The sequence below is a fragment of the Neofelis nebulosa genome, chromosome X, assembly GCF_028018385.1.
Source record: "Neofelis nebulosa isolate mNeoNeb1 chromosome X, mNeoNeb1.pri, whole genome shotgun sequence".
NCBI lineage: Eukaryota > Metazoa > Chordata > Mammalia > Carnivora > Felidae > Neofelis > Neofelis nebulosa.
In genome coordinates this window covers 111197730-111216813 of record NC_080800.1, presented here as the reverse complement: position 1 = coordinate 111216813, position 19084 = coordinate 111197730, and the positions used below count along the sequence as shown (strand labels likewise).

General features: G+C 40.9%; 1 protein-coding gene and 1 non-coding gene across 8 annotated transcripts in view; both read left to right on the top strand.

Annotated features, from left to right (window-relative positions):
* The window catches only part of LOC131503223 (PABIR family member 2), a 204211-nt gene that overhangs the window by 13843 nt on the left and 171284 nt on the right, over window positions 1–19084 (top strand). For 2 of the 7 annotated variants that reach the window (XM_058714817.1, XM_058714815.1), the window contains exon 10: window positions 6709–8512. The exons of 2 other annotated variants lie outside the window; for them this stretch is intronic. In XM_058714817.1, the coding sequence (XP_058570800.1) occupies window positions 6709–6778 (70 nt within the window). In that variant the 3' untranslated portion in view covers window positions 6779–8512. Of the gene's footprint in view, window positions 1–5769; window positions 8513–8596; window positions 8804–19084 lie in introns of those variants that run through there. 3 more of the 7 variants (XM_058714813.1, XM_058714812.1, XM_058714818.1) reach the window with 2 other exon arrangements.
* Window positions 1496–1627, top strand: LOC131503346 (small nucleolar RNA U109). The gene has a single exon (XR_009257435.1). It is a non-coding gene; the product is annotated as a small nucleolar RNA U109 (small nucleolar RNA).

Sequence of the window (19084 nt, the reverse complement as noted above, 5' to 3'; positions counted from 1 at the left end):
AGGGTGTTTACCAAGGGTCCCTACCCCTCCTTCAGACGTTTATTCCTCTGAGCAGCAAAACGTACGTTGTCGACCATGGTGGCTGTGGTGAGGGTCCTATTTCTGTCCTATTTCTGTTGCCACTACGCTCATTCTCCTCCGACCTGTGACTAGCTATGAGAGCCCTGGAGACACTGACATTGGCGATCAAGGGCACTTTGATCCCTAAAGGCAAAAAGTGTTGCTTCACCCTGGAAAGATTTGTTTTATTCACATGAGACCAGTCATCGAGCAGTAACAAGCCAACATGTGGCTCAAGTAATATGTTAAAAAGAAATTTATTGCTCAAAACTCACAAAACTAAGTGTGAAAGGTATGTAAGCAATTAAGCTTTAAAAGATGTTTTTAGTAAGTTCGTAGCATCTGGACTTCTGAGAATATTAAAACTTAAAATTGCACTGACTTTTGGGACCCCTTGTATACTAGTATTGCTGACATGTAGGCCTGCAATGAAGAGATTTTAAACATGAGTTATTCATGATATATAAAAATTAGATCCTGCCTTTGCAGAAACTGTTTTTCCTATCTCTGTAATGCAGTTTCATTGATCAGACATCCGTATTCTTAGAAACAGGGACAGAGATGGAGACTGTGTTCTGGTTTCTGTTGCCAAGGGTAACAGTATACTTGATTGCTGAGGAAACCATATTTATATATTTTAGGGAGCAGAAAAGGTACCACCAGATCATAAGTAGATGTTATCTCATCATTTAAGTTGTTGTAATTTGTTCTCTGCTCCACCCCATAAAGAAGAGGTGGGTTTTAAAACTTTAAGTTAAACTTTATTTTTTTAAATATAATTTATTGTCAAATTGGCTGACATACAGTGTGTACATGTGCTCTTGGTTTTGGGGGTAGATTCCCGTGATTCATCGCTTCCATACAACACCCAGTGCTCATCCCAACAAGTGTCCTCCTCAATGTAAATTAAGCTTTATATATCGGATAATAGTCTTTAAAATCTGATGTCTGAAGTGTAAATTAAGTGTGAAGTTTGAGTATGGACCCATTTGGGGTTTGTGTCCAGTGTGTTAACTGCCACGCAAAGGAATAGTAGGCCTGCTCTTCGTATCATATTTTTTACTCGATGAAAATTCTGAAATCTTTGCCAACCAAATCTGGGGAGCATTGTTAACCAGAAGGCAGGAATTCTGTCATTCTGGATTTAGTCCTTCTGAACATCAAGAATTTTTTTTAACATTTTTATTTATTTTTGAGAGGCAGAGACAGAGCACAAGCCAGGGAGGGACAGAGAGAGAGAGGGAGACACAGAATCCGAAGCAGGCTGCAGCCTCTTGAGCTGTCAGCACAGAGCCCGTCGCGGGGCTCGAACCCACCAACCGTGAGATCATGACCTCGGACGCTCAACCGACTGAGCCACCCCGGAGCCCCTGAACATCAAGAATTTGACGATAGCTTGGAAGTTCACCTTTCCATGGTGCTTTGATTCTTTTTGTGTCTTGAGAACTCTTGTTCTGCTCCTTGTCCTTTTGGGGACAAGATTATCTGTGGCACGTTACATAAAGGAATTTTGAGGGCCACTAGTCATATAGTGAAGATTAAGTGGTAGTCTGTTTCTCGCACAGAAAAGGACAAGTTCTCCCATGAAATTTTCCCCCACTGCATCAGTGTTATTGTGACTGCTAATTTAGCCTTTATAGTTTTATTTTAACATTTTTCATTAGATTTCACTTAGTGACTTTAACATTATTTTTAATGGTATATGTGTCATGGCAAGGAAATTTAATCATGAATATGTGATATGTGCAAAGAATAAGACTTAATCAAGATTTATTTTATAACAGAACTGTATTCGTATACCTCGAACATGGTTATGTGAGCAGCTTAGACATCTGTGCTGATACTTTAAAGCTCCTATCCCCAAGGTGACTGGGGAAATGATAATATTTAAATGTGTGATCTTAAAAACTTAGAAGTTATGCAGAAAGATAATGCTGGGTCTTCTTCAGGTGAGACGGTAGAGACCAGAGAATGTACCCTAGGGACCAGTTTAACCCACACCAAGGGGTAGGAGATGCCCTGTAAGTCTTAGCTTATACCAGGATCTGTGCTGGGGTTGGTAGAGCTGTGGCTTATTTCTAGTGCATTTACCTGCCTGCCAAATCTAATCTGATAGAGTCCAGTTTATTGACCGCATAAGGCACCAAGTGGCTGACCCAGATGGATAATAGTGTGAGACACGCTGGACATCCTGATTTTGTTGTTACCTTATTATTTGAATGTTTTAATGATTCTCTTATGCTTTCACCCTTATTTTTTTAGGCAGAGGGCACTACCGTAATAATTATAACTATTTTTGTGTGATTTAGATATTGCGTCAATATGTATACACCATGGCTAGAATGAATTAGAATTCGTTCACTGTTTTTAATGTTTATTTTTGAGAGAGAGCACGAGCAGGGGAGGGGCAGAGAGAGAGAGGGAGACACAGAATCCGCAGCAGGCTCCAGGCTCTGAGCTGTCTGCACAGAGCCCGACAGGGGGCTCAAACCCACAAACCGTGAGATCGTGACCTGAGCCGAAGTCAGACGCTCGGCCGACTGAGCCACGCAGGCACCCCATCGTTCACTTTTGATTTGTTACCCCTATGTCCAGTTTGAACTGTCTAGGTCCTCTGCTTTCCTTGCATTGTCTGGCTTTCAGCCATTAGTCTGAGGCTCATTAACACCTCCATCAGAGCTTAAGCTAGGAAGGGAAAAAGATAAACTCAAATTGGACCATATGTTGTTGCTTTTAGAAGGCCTGGTAGAAGGTTTAATAGTGAACACTATGAAAGTCACTTTTGTTCAGTGATCTATGAATAAAAAAATCACGTAAGTCTTGCTTTACATGGATATACTGTGGGTAGTTTGTGACTGTTGGATAGAACGGGTTTTAGTTTTGTGAAAATATCCGGAGTAAATTCTACTGGAGGCTAGATGGAGGTATGCTATTGTACTATAAAGGAACAAAGTTTTATGCATGTTCGTATTTAAGAATAGAGAAGAAATTCCTGAAAAGGAATAAACGAAACGAAAAATTCAGATTTGTATTTTTCTCTTGGTAACTGCTTGGTAACTTCCCTGTTAGCTTATTTCTCTTAAGGCAATCAGTGGTGTTAGGTGAGAGCTCTCTCTGCATGAGTCATGTTCTGTGTTTTTGAATGAATGCAGGATTCACCTAAGCAAGCAGGTCTTATTACGAATGGAATCTTTTAACCCAGGGCTCACCATAAGTCTGGTGGCTGGAATAAGAAAGTCTTTATTTATATTCAGATTATCTGCTTGGTGGCCAAATTTTAATCTAAGTCTGTTTTTTCCTGCCAAGTAGCACAGAGCGTGTCCTTCGGCTGCCCGGCCAATATGTGCTTTAGGAAAGTAAATTCATTTTAATATTAGTCTAGGCAAAATGCTGCAGGAGGAAAAATCACATATGTTCCAAAGGCAAATATAAAGGCCTTTTGATTTTCCAATGTCTTAGATTATCTGTGTAACTTTCTTTCAGTACTTTGAATAATTCATATTTTAGACCTATTTTCCCATTGGGTTGAAAAAATATCAGAGCCAGCTAAATTTTCCGAACTTCTTACTTAAAAGTGGTATTATTAATGATGCATTTCACAGCAGTGAGCATAGACTGGGAGTACTGTGGACTATACTGTTTCCATTTTTATTTTTACTTTTCCGAAGCTTATTTGTATTCTGTCTCCACCTAAAAACAATCCACAGGCAATAGAAATGACATTTTGAAGAAAAATAGCAGAGAAGTGTGTGGAGGGGGATGTTAGATGTTGTTGAGGTGGGGGAGGTATAGGGCCCAGAAACTTCCAAATGTACCATGGGTTAACACTGGAACTACATTAACTTGGAAATTCATAAAAATGATGTTAAATGCTCTTTTTTAAAAAAAATTTTTTTAGTGTTTATTTTTGAGAGAGAGAGAAAAATAGCGAGTGAGCGAGGGGCAGAGAGAGAGGGGACAGAACCCGAAGCAGGCTCCAGGCTCTGAGCTGTCAGCACAGAGCCCGACATGGGGCTCAAATTTGCAAACCGCAAGATCATGACTTGAGCTGAAGTCGGACACTTACCGACTGAGCCACCCAGGCGCCCCGATATTAAGTACTCTTAATATTGAGCCTCAGAGCACTTTAGACCAGTGCGGGCTTTTGTAGAAGAGCTAGTAACCAGACTTCATTTAGAATCCATATTTCCTGATCATTAATCCTTCTCCAATTCTATGCTTGCTTCCCTTTCCAAAATTAAAAAGTGTGTGTGTGTAAATCCTAAAACTGCCTAACTACCTCTCCAGCTTTGTCTCTCATTGTGTTCTTACCCTTTGTACTTAACAGCCACACTAGCCTGCTTTTGGCTCCTAAAACTACCCTTGCTTCCTCCCAAACCACACCTGGTTAATGCCTACTCATCTTCCAAGTGACAGCTCATGTATCACTTTTGGGGAACGTGTTCCTCCCTGTTCCTCCAAATTAGATCAGGTTACCCATGTTATGTACTCGCAGAGCCCTTTGTATCTTGCTTTTATTGCTTTGATCACAAATAATATATGTATTAGCAGAGTTATTTAAATGTCTCCTGTACTGTACTGTAAGTTCAATGAGGGCAGGGACCATGTCTGTCTTAGACACCACTGTATTTCTAATGTCTAGCCTACTTCCTGCACTTGGTAGGTACTCAACAAATACTAGAATAAATGAATGTGAGTGAATTCAGGCCAGATCGAGAGCATAGAACTTCACTGTTGGATCAGTGGGAATCTGAACCAGAAAGGCAGCCTGGTGCGCAACTGTGAAGGCTCTTAATTGTGAATACTGAAGTATGATGCCAGGTTTGTGAAGCAGGCCAGATGGGTGATTGGCAGCCATGAGAGCCTGGGCTGGATGGATAAGGAAGGCATCCCTGGGCTGGACTGTAGAGGCCCTGATGCCCACATCAGGTGTTTTGGCGGAAGGATAGGCGCAGAAGCTAGTTGTCAGAATCAGAGAGGCAAGTGGAGGGTGGTGAGGGTATTGGGTCTGTGGCTAGAGAGCATTCCTTTTAGCAGCCTAACTGGACAGTAACTGAAGGCAGCTTGTAGAGATAGCAAGGACACCTTTGGGTTTTGAAAGCAAGAGAAAAGGAAACGGTATAAGAAATTCACAAAATGAGAAGAATAGAAAAGACCAAAAATGGAGGGGGAAATCAGGAAACAAATGTGTTTGAATTGACGGCACCTTGGGAATGGGGAAGCGGTCAAACCTAGAGTAGCCGAACACCTGTTGTTCTGGAGTAGAGGAACCACGAAGCAGTGTACTTAATAGAGTACTTCAGACAGTCCAGGGTACCTCAACCAGTAACCATCGCTCTTACTCTAAGGCTGATGGCAAGGGAAGAAGGTAAATCTAAGGGTAGCAATCTCTTGAGCTAAAGGTAAGGGAGTTAACTCCCTCACAAAAATCATGACCTGTCAAGGGGGTTGCTGACATTCTGGTGCCTCCACGAGAGCACTAAAATGCTACAGAACCTTGAACGTCTTACTTTGGATTTCTGTGACTTTGTTTTTGCAGGTATCTGAATATAGTCCATTATGTAGTTCATTGCTGTTGCTTTTGTGCTTTTTATTATTTACAAATGCTCTTACCGATTCGTGAGTTCTTGAAACTATGTCGTTGCATGTTATGTTTACCTTTACCCTGATAGATGCATCTGCTTATAATTCTTTTTGCTTTGTCCTCAGTTCAGATATTTTGGATGGCAGTAGTAGCAGCAGTGGCTTATCCTCAGACTCACTGGCTAAAGGCAGCACAACCGCAGAGTCTCCAGTAGCATGCACCAATTCATGCTCTTCGTTCATCTTGATGGATGATCTCTCACCCAAGTGACTTACCCATTTCTGATTCAGTGTTTTAACTGCTGTTTCCTACACAAAACATTTCAGTGAGGAACGCAGAGAGCTTTGATCCATAATGAGGATTAAAGTGTGACAGACTTCAACCATTTCGATGCCGTTCTTTTTTGGCATCTCTCTCCTCTAAAGTTCAATTTTACGAGTGTAGTGACCTGACTCATGTCTCTTCTTGCTGATTTCGTTTTGGATCTAGTGACTAAATCTCAAATAACTCATTTTTGATTGCTTAGAGTATATATTTTTTCCCTCCGTGCCTCAGAGAGCACCTATTTTCGAGTCTATGCGTTTAATAAAGGAAAGCACTGATATGTATTTTCAACAGTGGTTCTTTTTCCCAGCAGTGACATGACAGCTAAAGTTGATCAGAAATTCTCTTGCTTGAGAGATTGTTTTTGTTGTCTGTTGACTACATAGTTTCAAATCTCTTTATTCCACGATAATAGATGGATTGCTTTCGATTATATTAAATTTTTATTTTTCCGCATCAGCTTAAAGTACATTATTTTGTTTCCCTTTCCTGTTTGAGCTGCTTACTTGCCATTTCTCACCGAGGGGAGGGAACACGTAGTTGCTTTCATTACTATCCATGTCGCTTTGCTGGTGGAGTGTATGACGTGAGGATTGATTTTAGTGCTGAGAATGTAAATGGACTGACGGGATGCCTGGATTAGTCACCAGAGGTTCTTATGCCTTAGCTACCGCGGTTGATGTTTTTCTCCCCAAACCTGTTGCCCGAAGGAATATATAAAATATTGTTAATGTTTCTAGGTGGTGTTATCAAGGAGAAGAAATCCCTGCCTTGACCAGATGTGTGGAGCATCTACAAATGAATGAATAATGTTATTTACACACAAAGCACTGTGTAGAAAAGCGTACGCGGAGCTTGACAGCTTGTTTCGGGTGGTATTACGAGGCCTGAGGTGCCTTGGGGTGCAGTGTTGTGCTGTAAAGGTGTATGTCATAAGGTAGGCTAGAAAAGGGGGCTTTATGTGTCTTACTGCCACATGCTGTTTTGATTGCTGCTTTTTGCTGATTCCTTTCTCGTCCTTGGATTTGTTTGTTTTGTCGTGTGGTGAGTGCTGCTGCCCACTGTGTTTTGGTTATTGTGTTTTTGCCGCTAGAGTCAGAATCCAGTTCTTGTTGATGCTGCCTTCTAGCGAGGGCAGCTTCGTATCTCCGAGGAAGCTCTCAGGAGCCGCAAAAGTCCATGTTACTGTGCATTCTGCTTTTAAGAAGCTGTTGAGCTGTGAACAGTGGACATGATAGTAAGTCTGAGGTACCGTAAGTTATTTAATTTCTAAAAGAGGAAAATCCTGACAGAGCTATTTAAAAAAGCTGAGTGTAATCTATCGTTGTGTTATTTATTATTTAAAACTGTGTTAAAATGTTGTGAGAGATTTCTTTTAATGTTGAGACATCGTGGTTGGGTTGTCTGTGTTTAATATGCAAATTTTCCCGCTAGGATCATAATATTCCACGTTTTAAATGAATGTAAGAAATGGAAACTACTGCCTTTGTGTCCTTTGAAGGCAAAGATTCTTGAATTCTGAAGGAAGATGATGCGCTTTGAGGGTACTCACAGAGTAGTAACACTGTATGACTTGAAGGGAAATCTATCCTCTTTGAATTCTGAGACAGCGTCGCTTAGCTTGCAGTAAGTTGTTCTGTTACAGCATCACGTGTGGTGTTGATTTTAAACTGTAATAACCACCACGATGGCCACGAGTGGCTTTGTTTCTCACATTGTTTTCCCCTGTGCAGAGTCCATAATCTTTCAATCCTAACATAAATGTATATATTATGAAGGTCGTTCCCTAGTGTGCCATTTTAAAGAGAAGTTACTTCGAGGGTATTCAGTGTGTTTATTCCGCTTGTGAAAGAACCACGTGAAGATGTTTCTGCCTATATAATACCGAGAGATGGTTTTCTCTTACAGGATACTTACCCACCTTCGCTCTACTGTCTTCTTTGCCTTAAAGGGATACTTTTGACCATGAATTTTGGGCTCTAATTTAGGACTCTTAAGAAACAACCTTTGGAATGTGTTGATATTGAAATTTCTTCTTGAAATTCAGTGGTGGGTTAGAATTGGGACAGGAAAATGAAGTTGTTCCAATAGTAGGAGAACTAGGAGACCAGATGATTCACTTTATTGTTTAAACCGAAGTTCGTTTTTGTTGCTTAAATTGACTAGAAAGTTAAGTTTATGCAGGGATCGTTTTGGAATAAATAAAAAGAGATGCTAACCTTCAAATGAGCTCTGGTGACAGTACCCCTTTATTTTTATATAAAGTCTAATATTTGAAAAGTGGTCATTGTTATAAAATAAAATTCTCTCTTCCTATTCTAATATATCCTGTTTCAGGCTTCTATTTGAAAACAAGTACAAGAGATGATACGATAAGAAAATCCTATAGACGCTCTTTTTGCTTGACTAACTTATATAATCACTGTGTTTCATGATAACCGCTTTTGGAATAAATTCTAGAAAATTTTGTGAAATGCTGACCTTGTGTATATCTTAGAATGCAAATTTAATAAAGTGTGTACACATGCATAAAATTCTGTAAAAGTTGTTAAAGGCTCTTTTATTCTTCTGAATAATTAATTTTCTGCCTCCGTATCCCCGTATTGCATTCTGTGTGTCTCGTCGCAGTCAAGTTCGGGATGAAATGATACCAGGACCACAGAAGAATTAGCTGCATTGAAGTTGGGGCTGTTTCCCAAAACGAAAAGGAAACCGCTCCACACGGTCTGTCAGACTTTTCACGAGCATTCTGTAGAACGGGACGATTGAGACTGTTTTTGCCAAGGCCACGCAGACTTCTTATTTTTCATTTTTCTCTTGCTGTTTGTTTTTGACCTATTCATAAGACTAAATTGTTTTGGAACAACATGGGTGGGTAGACAGGTAAAAAAATAAAAGCCTTGTATGCGTGACTCAGGCCATAAACACTCCATTTTCTTTTCAGTATCTTAAAAACATGAACTATTCTATTTCACACTTACGGAAAAGTGGCGACAGTAGCACGAAGAATTCCCGCACGTCCTTCACCCAGGTTCCCTAGTTAACATTTAACCACGTTTGCTTTAGCATTCTCCCTGTTTCCCCCTCTCTTCTGTATGTGCGAATACTTCATACTTAAGAATTCACGTATTTTTTTCTAAACCATCTGAGAAGTTACAGAAATGACACCCCATTACCTTTACATGCTTCAGTGTACTTTTCCCAAAGACTGGGACGGTCTATGTAATAAAACTATCGAAATCAGGAAATTACCTTTGATAGAAAACTACCATCCAATCTGTAGACTCTATTCAAAGGTTTCCCGTGGTCCCAATAATGTTCTTTTAGCAAAAAGGAAAAAAAAAATCTTTTCTTCTGACCCAGGATTCAATCCAAGATTATGTGTTACACTTCGTTATGTGCCTTTGATCTCCCCCAATCTGAAGTCCCCAGTCTCTCCTTTTGTGATTTTCATATTTTTGAAAAGTACTGGCCAATTTTGAAAACTGTGCCTCAATTTAGGTTTGACTGCCGTTTCCTAGTTATTAAATTCAGGTCATGCATTTTGGGCAGAAATACCACAGAAGTGACACTGCATTGGCAGTGTGTTCTTGCAGGATACACGTGACCTCACCATCCTTTTGCTGGTGATGGGAACCTTGGTCCTTTGGTTCAGGTGGTACCTGCCAGGTTTCTTTTGTACAGTTAATGGTTTCCCTTTGAAATTAATAAAATACTTTGTGTGGAGATCCTTTGAGGGTATATAAATATCCTGTTTCCTCAAACTTCCCCTCACTAGTTTTAGTATCCATAGATCATTCATGCCTGGTGGCATTATGATGGCCAACTGATGGTGACTCTCATTCTATCATTCTTTCTACATTTACTGGTTGGCGTAATACCGTAAAAAAAAAAAAAAATTCCCTTCACCATTTATTTGCATCAGTGTGGGACTCATGGAGTCCTGTTTTAGTCCGTGGGTTTTAAGTCATTTTCGTTATTTTGATATTCACATCGCAGATTTGGACAGTGGAGAGAGCCCCTCCAAGCTGGCTCCTGTGTCCTTTTGACCAATCTCTGGTTTTTTTGATCAGTGTTTCACTATGTGGCTTAATATGCCCCAGAATCATACGTTCCCTGCCCCAGCCTTGGGATCAGACATTTCTCTAAGGAGCCTTGATTCCTTTAATCTTTCAAAGCCAAGGTGTAGGCACTAGGTATCATCATTACTATCTGGATATCCTGGTCTAAAGGCAGCATAGAGAAAATATATGTAAATGTGTGTGTGTGCATGCACACATATGTATCTGTCTTAAAAATCATGAGTTCAAACTGGTACCTTCGATTCCCGTTAAACACCACAGGGTTCATTCCAGGGTCCAGCCTATCCATATTTGTAACTCCGATCTCTGACAGTGAGGACCCCGGCTCCCGTTATCCTCAATACGGTTTTTCATTTCCCCTGTATGTAACCGGTTTCTGACCCTGCCTGCCTCCTCAGTTCCAGCCATCTTCCTGCTCTGACCCTGATGGTCCCTTCAGTCCCACCAGCCCTGGCTGCCTCTGCAGAAGGGAAAGGGAAAACGGGCTTAAATACTCAGGTCTTAAATCTTCCTGGCTCACACCCATCCCAGTCACCACCCCTAAGCTCCTCTTCTGCGTTGAATTGCTCACAGCTCAGGGATTTCTTTTTTTTTTTTTTTTTTTTAATTTTTTTTTTTCAACGCTTTTTATTTATTTTTGGGACAGAGAGAGACAGAGCATGAACGGGGGAGGGGCAGAGAGAGAGGGAGACACAGAATCGGAAACAGGCTCCAGGCTCCGAGCCATCAGCCCAGAGCCTGACGCGGGGCTCGAACTCACGGACCGCGAGATCGTGACCTGGCTGAAGTCGGAAGTTAGACCGACTGCGCCACCCAGGCGCAGGGATTTCTTATGTTCATCAGTTTGACAGATTGATGACAAATTGAAGTCAATTTGACAAATTGACTTACTGAGCCCCGTGCTGGGAACTAAGTGCAGATTAAGTTGGTGCCTTCAAGTAGACCAGCCTGGTGGCATAAGCGGAAGTAATCTGGAAGCCCTGGTGTCGTGTGGTGAAGCACCGAGTGTGGTGGGGAACACCAAGGGAGAGTCCCTCACAACCTGGGCTGTGCTTCTGGAATGCCTCCCAGAAGAGGTAACACTGAAGCTGAATCTTGAAGAACAAACTTGGTGTGGAGGTGGGAGTCAGGTAGAGGGAAATAGGATACAGGTGCTACCACAGAGACAGGTAACTTGCTAATAGAAGAAACGAGGCTGGAGAGAGAAACATCTGGTATTTCAGGACTTGAGAGTCAGGTTATGGGGGTGGAGGTTATGCGCATAGATGGAAGTAGTGGGATTAGCGGAGAAGAGGGTGAAGGACCAAGTCCTGACCAGCACCAACACCGAAGAGACAGGTTGAAGGAGAGATGGGGCGGCGAGAGAGGTAGGAGAAAAACCTGGAGACAGGAGCTAACACTATCAGCGAAGCTAAGGAAGGCGTTGTCTCCACGGTCACTCAAGATGAGGACTGAAACTCTTCCCGTTGGATCCGATAATTCCGGTCCCCGGGAGACTTTCATTAGTGCGCTCTTGGGGAGGTGGGCGGGGCAAAAGCCAGATTGTCGTGGCTTGAATGAAGCGGGGAGTTTAGGAAATGGAGACGGACAGCACAGGCGGTGCTGGAATCTTCTAACTCCCTCCTTCCCTTCTCTCCCAGCCCTTGCTCAGTTACAACCCCCACTCGTTCCCCATTTTCTCCTCCGTATCCCCAGCAGCTAGCACTGTATCCAAAACATAACAGTCACTCAATAAAATTTTGTTGAGTAACTCCACCCTCTAACCAATAGGGGGAGCTAGAGGAAAGTCACTCTAACCTGTAGAGGGAGCTGAAAGGAAGTCAGGGGGAGTGTTCCCTTACAGAAGGACCTGGAAGAAAACCCCCAGGGAAGTGTTAACCACACGCTCTGACCTCTAGGAGGAGCACCAAGCTTCTGGTCTTGCCGACATTCCCGAGGAAAACTTGCTTGAGGAGTCTGCGTCAGGGAGTCCGACCTTTTAATATATACCTAGTAAGTTCTGTTCGTTGCATGTGGTGCTGATTTTCCATTTATGATAGTGATGTGAAGTTTTCTGTTAGAGTTAGCACGTATTTTAAAACATGTATTTAAGAGGGGCGCCTGGGTGGCGCAGTCGGTTAAGCGTCCGACTTCAGCCAGGTCACGATCTCGCGGTCCGTGAGTTCGAGCCCCGCGTCGGGCTCTGGGCTGATGGCGCGGAGCCTGGAGCCTGTTTCCGATTCTGTGTCTCCCTCTCTCTCTGCCCCTCCCCCGTTCATGCTCTGTCTCTCTCTGTCCCAAAAATAAATAAATGTTGAAAAAAAACAAAACGTATATTTAAGAAATGAATATAACAAAAAGTGAGCTCATTTAAAGAAACATCTTAAATAAACAATAGTATGAGTGATAGATATCCAAGTTACTGCCCAGATCTTCAAAGTAAAGTTGAAATCAGAACTTAGATCCAGGAAAGCACTGGGTCACCGTGGTGTGTGGAACTGATGGTATGAAGAAGTTAAAGGCTGTTGAATCTGTGTGGAATGCTCTTTTTGGGTGCCTCTTGGATCCTCTCTTTCTGAGACTCTGATTCTGATTTTCCGTGAAGTGTGGTAAGAGAAGTCTGGTGCCTTCTGAGGAGAAGACACTCCTCTCAGCTTGAAAGTTAAGGGTCTGAGGAGAAGACACCCCTCTCAGCGTGAAAGTCAAGGGGGAACTTGGTTGGGGCTCAGGAAAAAGGAGCCTAAAGAGCACTTGACGCCTGGTTTGTTAGGTTCTGGTTTGTTTGGAATTGAGGTGTTTCCTGGGGACTTTCAGTGCTAAAACAAGGAAAGTCTTAGGCAAAGTAGGGCCATTCAGTTACCCTGAGAGGTGTCTTGCCTTCCTCAGGTGTGGTTTTCCTTCAGTTTCTTTCCTTACCTCTCTTCTGACTGAAGGAGTGTTGAGAGCTCCAAAGCTAAGGTCAGAAGGTCACCCTCAGAGAAAGAAGGTTCAAGTCTAGGTCACTGAGGCCTATTTCGGGCAAAAGGAATTTTTAGTCTAACCCATTTAGTGACTACACTGAAGTTTGAGGTGAAAGCCTGAGCTGGTCAAGTGTTTCTTTGAATCTGTTCTTCAGGCATTTATCTCCCTCCAAGACCTGTGGGGTACGGGTAGCAGGAAGGGGGACGCTGATTGGTGGTGGTGGTGGGTCAAGGATTCTAGGATTTGTAATCCTGATGGTGTATAGTTTCTCTTCAAGGAAAAAACTAACGTCTCATAGCAGTATTTAAAGTTATTTTTTGGGTATTTTTCATCATTTTTTATTCATTTAAAAAGTATCAGTTATGAAGGGGAAAAAGCTCATTATAAACATTATAATTATAAATAAAAACCTTATAGAAGTATGCAAAGTAAATAAAAACCCCTTTCCCCACAGCCTTCTCATCTGTAATGTAAGTTTGATTTGTAGACCTAATTAGCCTTTTTATACATATGAAGCATCTTTATAATAGGCTCACATGCATATTGTAAAGCTTTTTATTGAAGTATACATACAGAAGAGTATACTGCTTGATGAATGATCACAAACTGGATGTCCTATGGAATGTTCTGGAAAACATGTCCTATGGAATGTTCTCTATGACCTGGGTGATAGTTACATGTGTTTATTGTTTGTGAAATTCACAGTGTGAATGGCTAGAAGTGGGCATTAGGGGGCGCTTCAGGAGTTCTGGACTGTTCGTGACATGGGTGATGGTTAAATGGGTTCGTTCAGTTTGTGATAATTGATAGAGTGTTAAATGGCTGGAATTGGCATGGGGGGGGGTTCTTCAAGAGTTCTGGAATGTTCTATGTTGATCTTGGTGATGCTTACATGGGTTTATTCAGTTTGCAATAATTCATTGGGCATTGGGGAGTACGGAAGTGCTTCAGGAGTTCTGGAATGTGCTATGTTGACCTGGGTGATGGTTTATGGGTTCATTTTTAGCAACTGTATATTATTCCCTTGTACAAACTTTCCATAATTTATTTAACTAATCCTTAATTGATGGTCATTTAGGCTGTTTATAATTTATTAGTATACACAAGTAATAACATACATTTATTTTTGCTTCTGTAAGTATTTCTGCAGGAGAGATTTTTAGAAATGATAAATTATTGGGTCAAAGGCTGTGTGTATTTTAGTCATTATTTTCCTTTTGAAAAGGTAATATAAGTTCAGGGTAAAAAATTCAAATAGTGACATGGGCATATAGGGAAAAGTCAGTCTTCCTTCTGCCCTTAACCCCCCAGTTCCATAAGGTGCTTCCTCAGAAGCAACCGGTGTTACCAGCTTTTGGTGGTTTTTTTCCAGAGACAGTCTGCATTGCATACGTATTTGCATATTTTATAGGCACTGCTTAAAACCACACATCCACCCCGCCAAGATTATCCCAATTTATAATCTCTCCTATAGGGTATGAGAGTTCCCATTACCCACTAGAGATGATTCAAGGGTTCTAGAAAGATTTGAGTGAAAGAAACAGATTTTATTAATTCATTGGAAATACAGGTTTCAAAATTCTACAGGTACAAAAGAGCAGTGAAGTGTCCCCCTCCCATCTTCATCCCCTAGCCACCCTAGCTTTTCTTCCCCAAAACAGTTGTGTTTCCAGTTTCTTGTGTGTACTTACAGAGAGTTTGCATATGCGAACAAATGCATCAGTATTTTTTCCCAAAATTTTACACAGGCGATAGCATTATTTTTATGAACTGTTACTATGTATTCCCCCCCCACCCCGCCGCCTTCTCCGCCCACCCAAAGTAAAACCTTTGTGACTTATAATAATAATTGTTCATTATTTCTCATGAGTCTAGGGGCAAGCTAGAAGGTTCCACTGATCTCAGTCGATCAGTTGAAGAGTCATCTGGGGATCAGTTCGTCTAGTATGGCCTCAGCTGGGATTATTCAGCTGTATTCCACAGGGTCTTTCACCTTCCAGCTTGTTCTTATTGTGGGGTTAGGGCTTCATAAGAACAGAAACCACAGGCCTCTGGAAGCCTAGGCTTGGATCTGGCGCACTGTAACTTCTGTTATATTTTATTGATCAAAGCAAGTCACAGGCTAGCCCAGATTCAAGGCCTGTAAGGAGCTGTAAAGTCACCTTGCAAGGGATGTGGGTTTAGGGAAGGGAAGAAGTAAGTTATTTATTCCATCAAACACAATGCTATAGGTAGGTATTGTTCTGTACCTTACCCTTTTTTCCTAACAATGTATCCTATATTTTGAAGATGACTTCGTATTAGTCCTCAGAGTGCTTCGTCGTTTCTTTTTCCTTCCAAGATTTTCTTTAAATTCAAGTTAGTTAACATATAGTGTAGAATTGATACCAGGAGCAGGACTTAGTGGTTCATTGCTTATGTGTAACACCCAGTGCTCATCCCAACAAGCGCCCTCCTTAACGCCTGGCATCTATTTAGCCCATCCCCTCACCCACCTCCCCTCCAGCAACCCTCAGTTTGTTCTCTACAGTTAAGAGTCTCTTATGGTTTGCTTCCCTCTCTGTTTTTATCCTATTTTATTTTTCCTTCCCTTCCCCTATGGTCATCTGTTTTTGTTTCTCAAATTCCACATACGAGTGAAATCACATGGTATTTGTCTTTCTCTGACTGACTTATTTCGCTTAGCGTAATACCCTCTAGTTCCATCCAAGTTGTTTCAAATGGCAAGATTTCATTCTTTTTGATGACTGAGTAGTATTCCATTGTGTATGTATATATACCACATCTTTATCCATTCATCAGTCGATGTCATTTTTTCATTCCATTTTATTTTGCTAGTTCCCTGTTGGAGGAAATTTTGATTGCTCCCAATCTTGTTATTACCTAACATTGCTGCAATGAATAACATTGATCATATGTCAGATAAATTTCTAGAAAGGGAACCACTGAGACAAAGGGTATGTGTATTTGTAATTTTGACAGGTATGGCCAAATTCAATTAAATATTTTTTCAACTTTTTACTTGGAAAAATGTCAAACCTATAGAAAAGTTGAAAGAATAGTTCAACGAACACCTATATACCCTTCACCAAGATGAAACATTTTGTTCAGATTTGTTAAGATTAAACATTTGTTAGCATTTTGCCACCTTTGTTCCCTCTCATGCCCACTGTCTCTTCCTCTCCACTTTCTCCTCCTCTCCCTCCTCATATATACACACATATTGTTCTGAACCATTTGAAATTAAGTTACAGCCATCAAGGCACTTTTTCAAACACTTTTTCATCCTACATTGCCTAAAAACAGGGAGGTTTGCTTACATAATCACAATTTTGTCAGCATACCCAAGAAATGTAACATTGATAACATAACTTTATTTAATTCACGGTCCATATTCAAATTTCCCAAATTGTCCCAAAAATCTCCTTTAGGGCTTTTCTTTTTTTAATTGAGGATCCCAAATTCAGGATCAAAGGTCACGCAAATTTACCTAGGTGTCATGTCTCTTTAGTTTTCTTTAATACAGGACAGCCCCCCACTTTTTTTCATCTTTCATAAAACATTTATTTTGAAGATCCTGAGCCAGTTATTTTGCATAATGTCTTGTAATTTGGATTTTTTTAGACTGTTTCCTCAGGATTAGGTTCAGTGAAACATTAGATTGAACATTTTTGGCAAAAATGCCACCACATAGGTGATTCCTATTGCACCACATCAGGCAGTACATGATGTTGGTGTCCCGTTGGTGATGCCAAGTTGGTCACTTAGTCAAGGTAGTATTCTCCAGATTCTTCCACCACCAAGGTCCTCTTTCCCCTTTGTAATTAACGGATTAGCATTTAAACAGTATATGTGACCGTGGACATGTCCTGTTCCCTCAAAACTTGAACCAAATAGTTTTCATATTCATTAGTGATGCCTATCTGAGTCAGTTTTTTTTAAAGTTTATTTATTTGAGTAATCTCTACACCCAACATGGGGCTCAAACTCATGACCCTAAGATCAAGAGTCTCATGCTCTTCCAGTGCCAGCCAGGTGCCCATGAAGCAGTTATTTTATTTTATTTTATTTTATTTTATTTTATTTTATTTTTATTTTTATTTTATTTTAAAGATTTTATTTATTAAAAAATTTTTTTCTAATGTTTATTTATTTTTGAGACAGAGACAGAGCATGAATGGGGGAGGGTCAGACAGAGAGGGAGACACAGAATCTGAAGCAGGCTCCAGGCTCTGAGCTGTCAGCACAGAGCCCGACGTGGGGCTCGAACTCAGGGACCGTGAGATCATGACCTGAGCCGAAGTTGGACGCTTAACCGACTGAGCCACCCAGGCACCCCTAAAGATTTTATTTTTAAGTAATCTCTACACTCAATGTAGGGCTTGAGTTTACAACCCTGAGATCAAGGGTCACATGCTCTACCGACTGAGCCAGCCAGGTGCCCCCCGAATCAGTTTTTAAATGGTAGCTGCAAAATGGTGTTCTCCTAATTCTCTCATTCCTTCCACATTTGCTAGCAACCATTCTGTTAAAGAAAGCTGCACCCTTTCTTTTTGCGTATCACTTCAAATTCTTTTGTTAAATTATTATTCAATGTTTATAACCTGTTGCTATTATTGTACGGGTGCATGAACAGACAGATCAATGGAATAAAGCAGAAGGTCCGGAAGTAGACCCAGGTATATATAAAAATTAAAAAAATAATAATGTTTATTATTATTTTTGAGAGAGAGAGAGACAGAGAGACAGACAGACAGAGCATAAGTGGGGAAGGGGCAGAGAGAGGGAGACACAGAATCCAAAGTAGGCTCCAGGCTCTGAGCTGTCAGCACAGAGCCTGATGCGGGGCTTGAACCCACGGTTGGACTACCGACGGGGAGATCATGACCTGAGCTGTAGTTGGACACTCAACCAACTGAGCCACCCAGGCGCCCCTGAAAGCTTAATATATAATAAAGGTGGTACACCCAAATCATTGGGGGCAAAGATGACCTTTTTAATAAATACTATGGGATAACTGGATAGCTGTAAAAAATAGATAATTTGGCTCCACACCTCACACTGTATACTGGGATAAGCTCCCACCTGAATCTAAATGTAAAAAATAAAGCCATACAAGTACTGAAAGAAAACCTGGTATGGGGAAAGCCTTTCTACGTATGACTCCAAATCCAGATGGAATGAAAACGATGGATAAATTTCAGCCACATAAAAATGAAAGTAAAAACCTTTTGCATGGGGAAAAAAAAACACATAAGCAACGTCAAAAGCAAGAGAGATGCAAGTATGATTTTGAAAATACGCAGTCACCTTGACCATGTGGCTCACTTGGGGAGAGGGGTGAATAACTGAACGAAGAAATTACTGGTTCCTGTCACTTAATACTTGAATGAATGACTGGGTGAATAAAGTGGAGGCAATATCCATATTTTCATTAGTTCCCTCTCTCCATTCTGTTTCGATTCCTACCCAGTTTTTAGAGCAAAATCTCTCTTAATTTTTCTCTCGAATTTCCCATCTCTTGTCCTTTTGTTAACTAAACTAAAACTTTAAGCAAGGCCCATAAGCATAAAATCAAAAAGTAAGAGAAGTTGCAAGTTTTAAAGGGAATTTTAGATGCTAACAATGAACAGTACTGGAAAATGTCCTCTTTCTTATCTTCCTAGAATTATTTTCTCAGGCACCAAAACAAGAAAACTAAAAAAGTAGTCTCTTGCTAAGATCCTACCTACATTTGTTTGATCTTATTGCTCAAATTGCTTCCTGGAATTTTGTTATAAACCTACAACATTTTAGCTTTCCTTTTGTGAGTTAACTTGTTACTCTAACAACCATAACTTCGGTTCTTTAAGAAAATGCGTTCCAGGCACCAAAAAATAAACACATCAATAAACATTTGCTATGTAACCCAACTGTAAGTTGGGGGGGGGGGCTCGGTGGAGGGGGAAATGCATGTTTCTGAGTGCCTGTGGATGAAGTTTGCTAATGAGCCCTTCAGCAGTTGCACTTTCTTTGCTATGACTCGAAATCCTCCATGTGTTTTTCTATTACACTTAATTTTTTAACATGTAGAATAAGGCTTTCTTCAAATGCT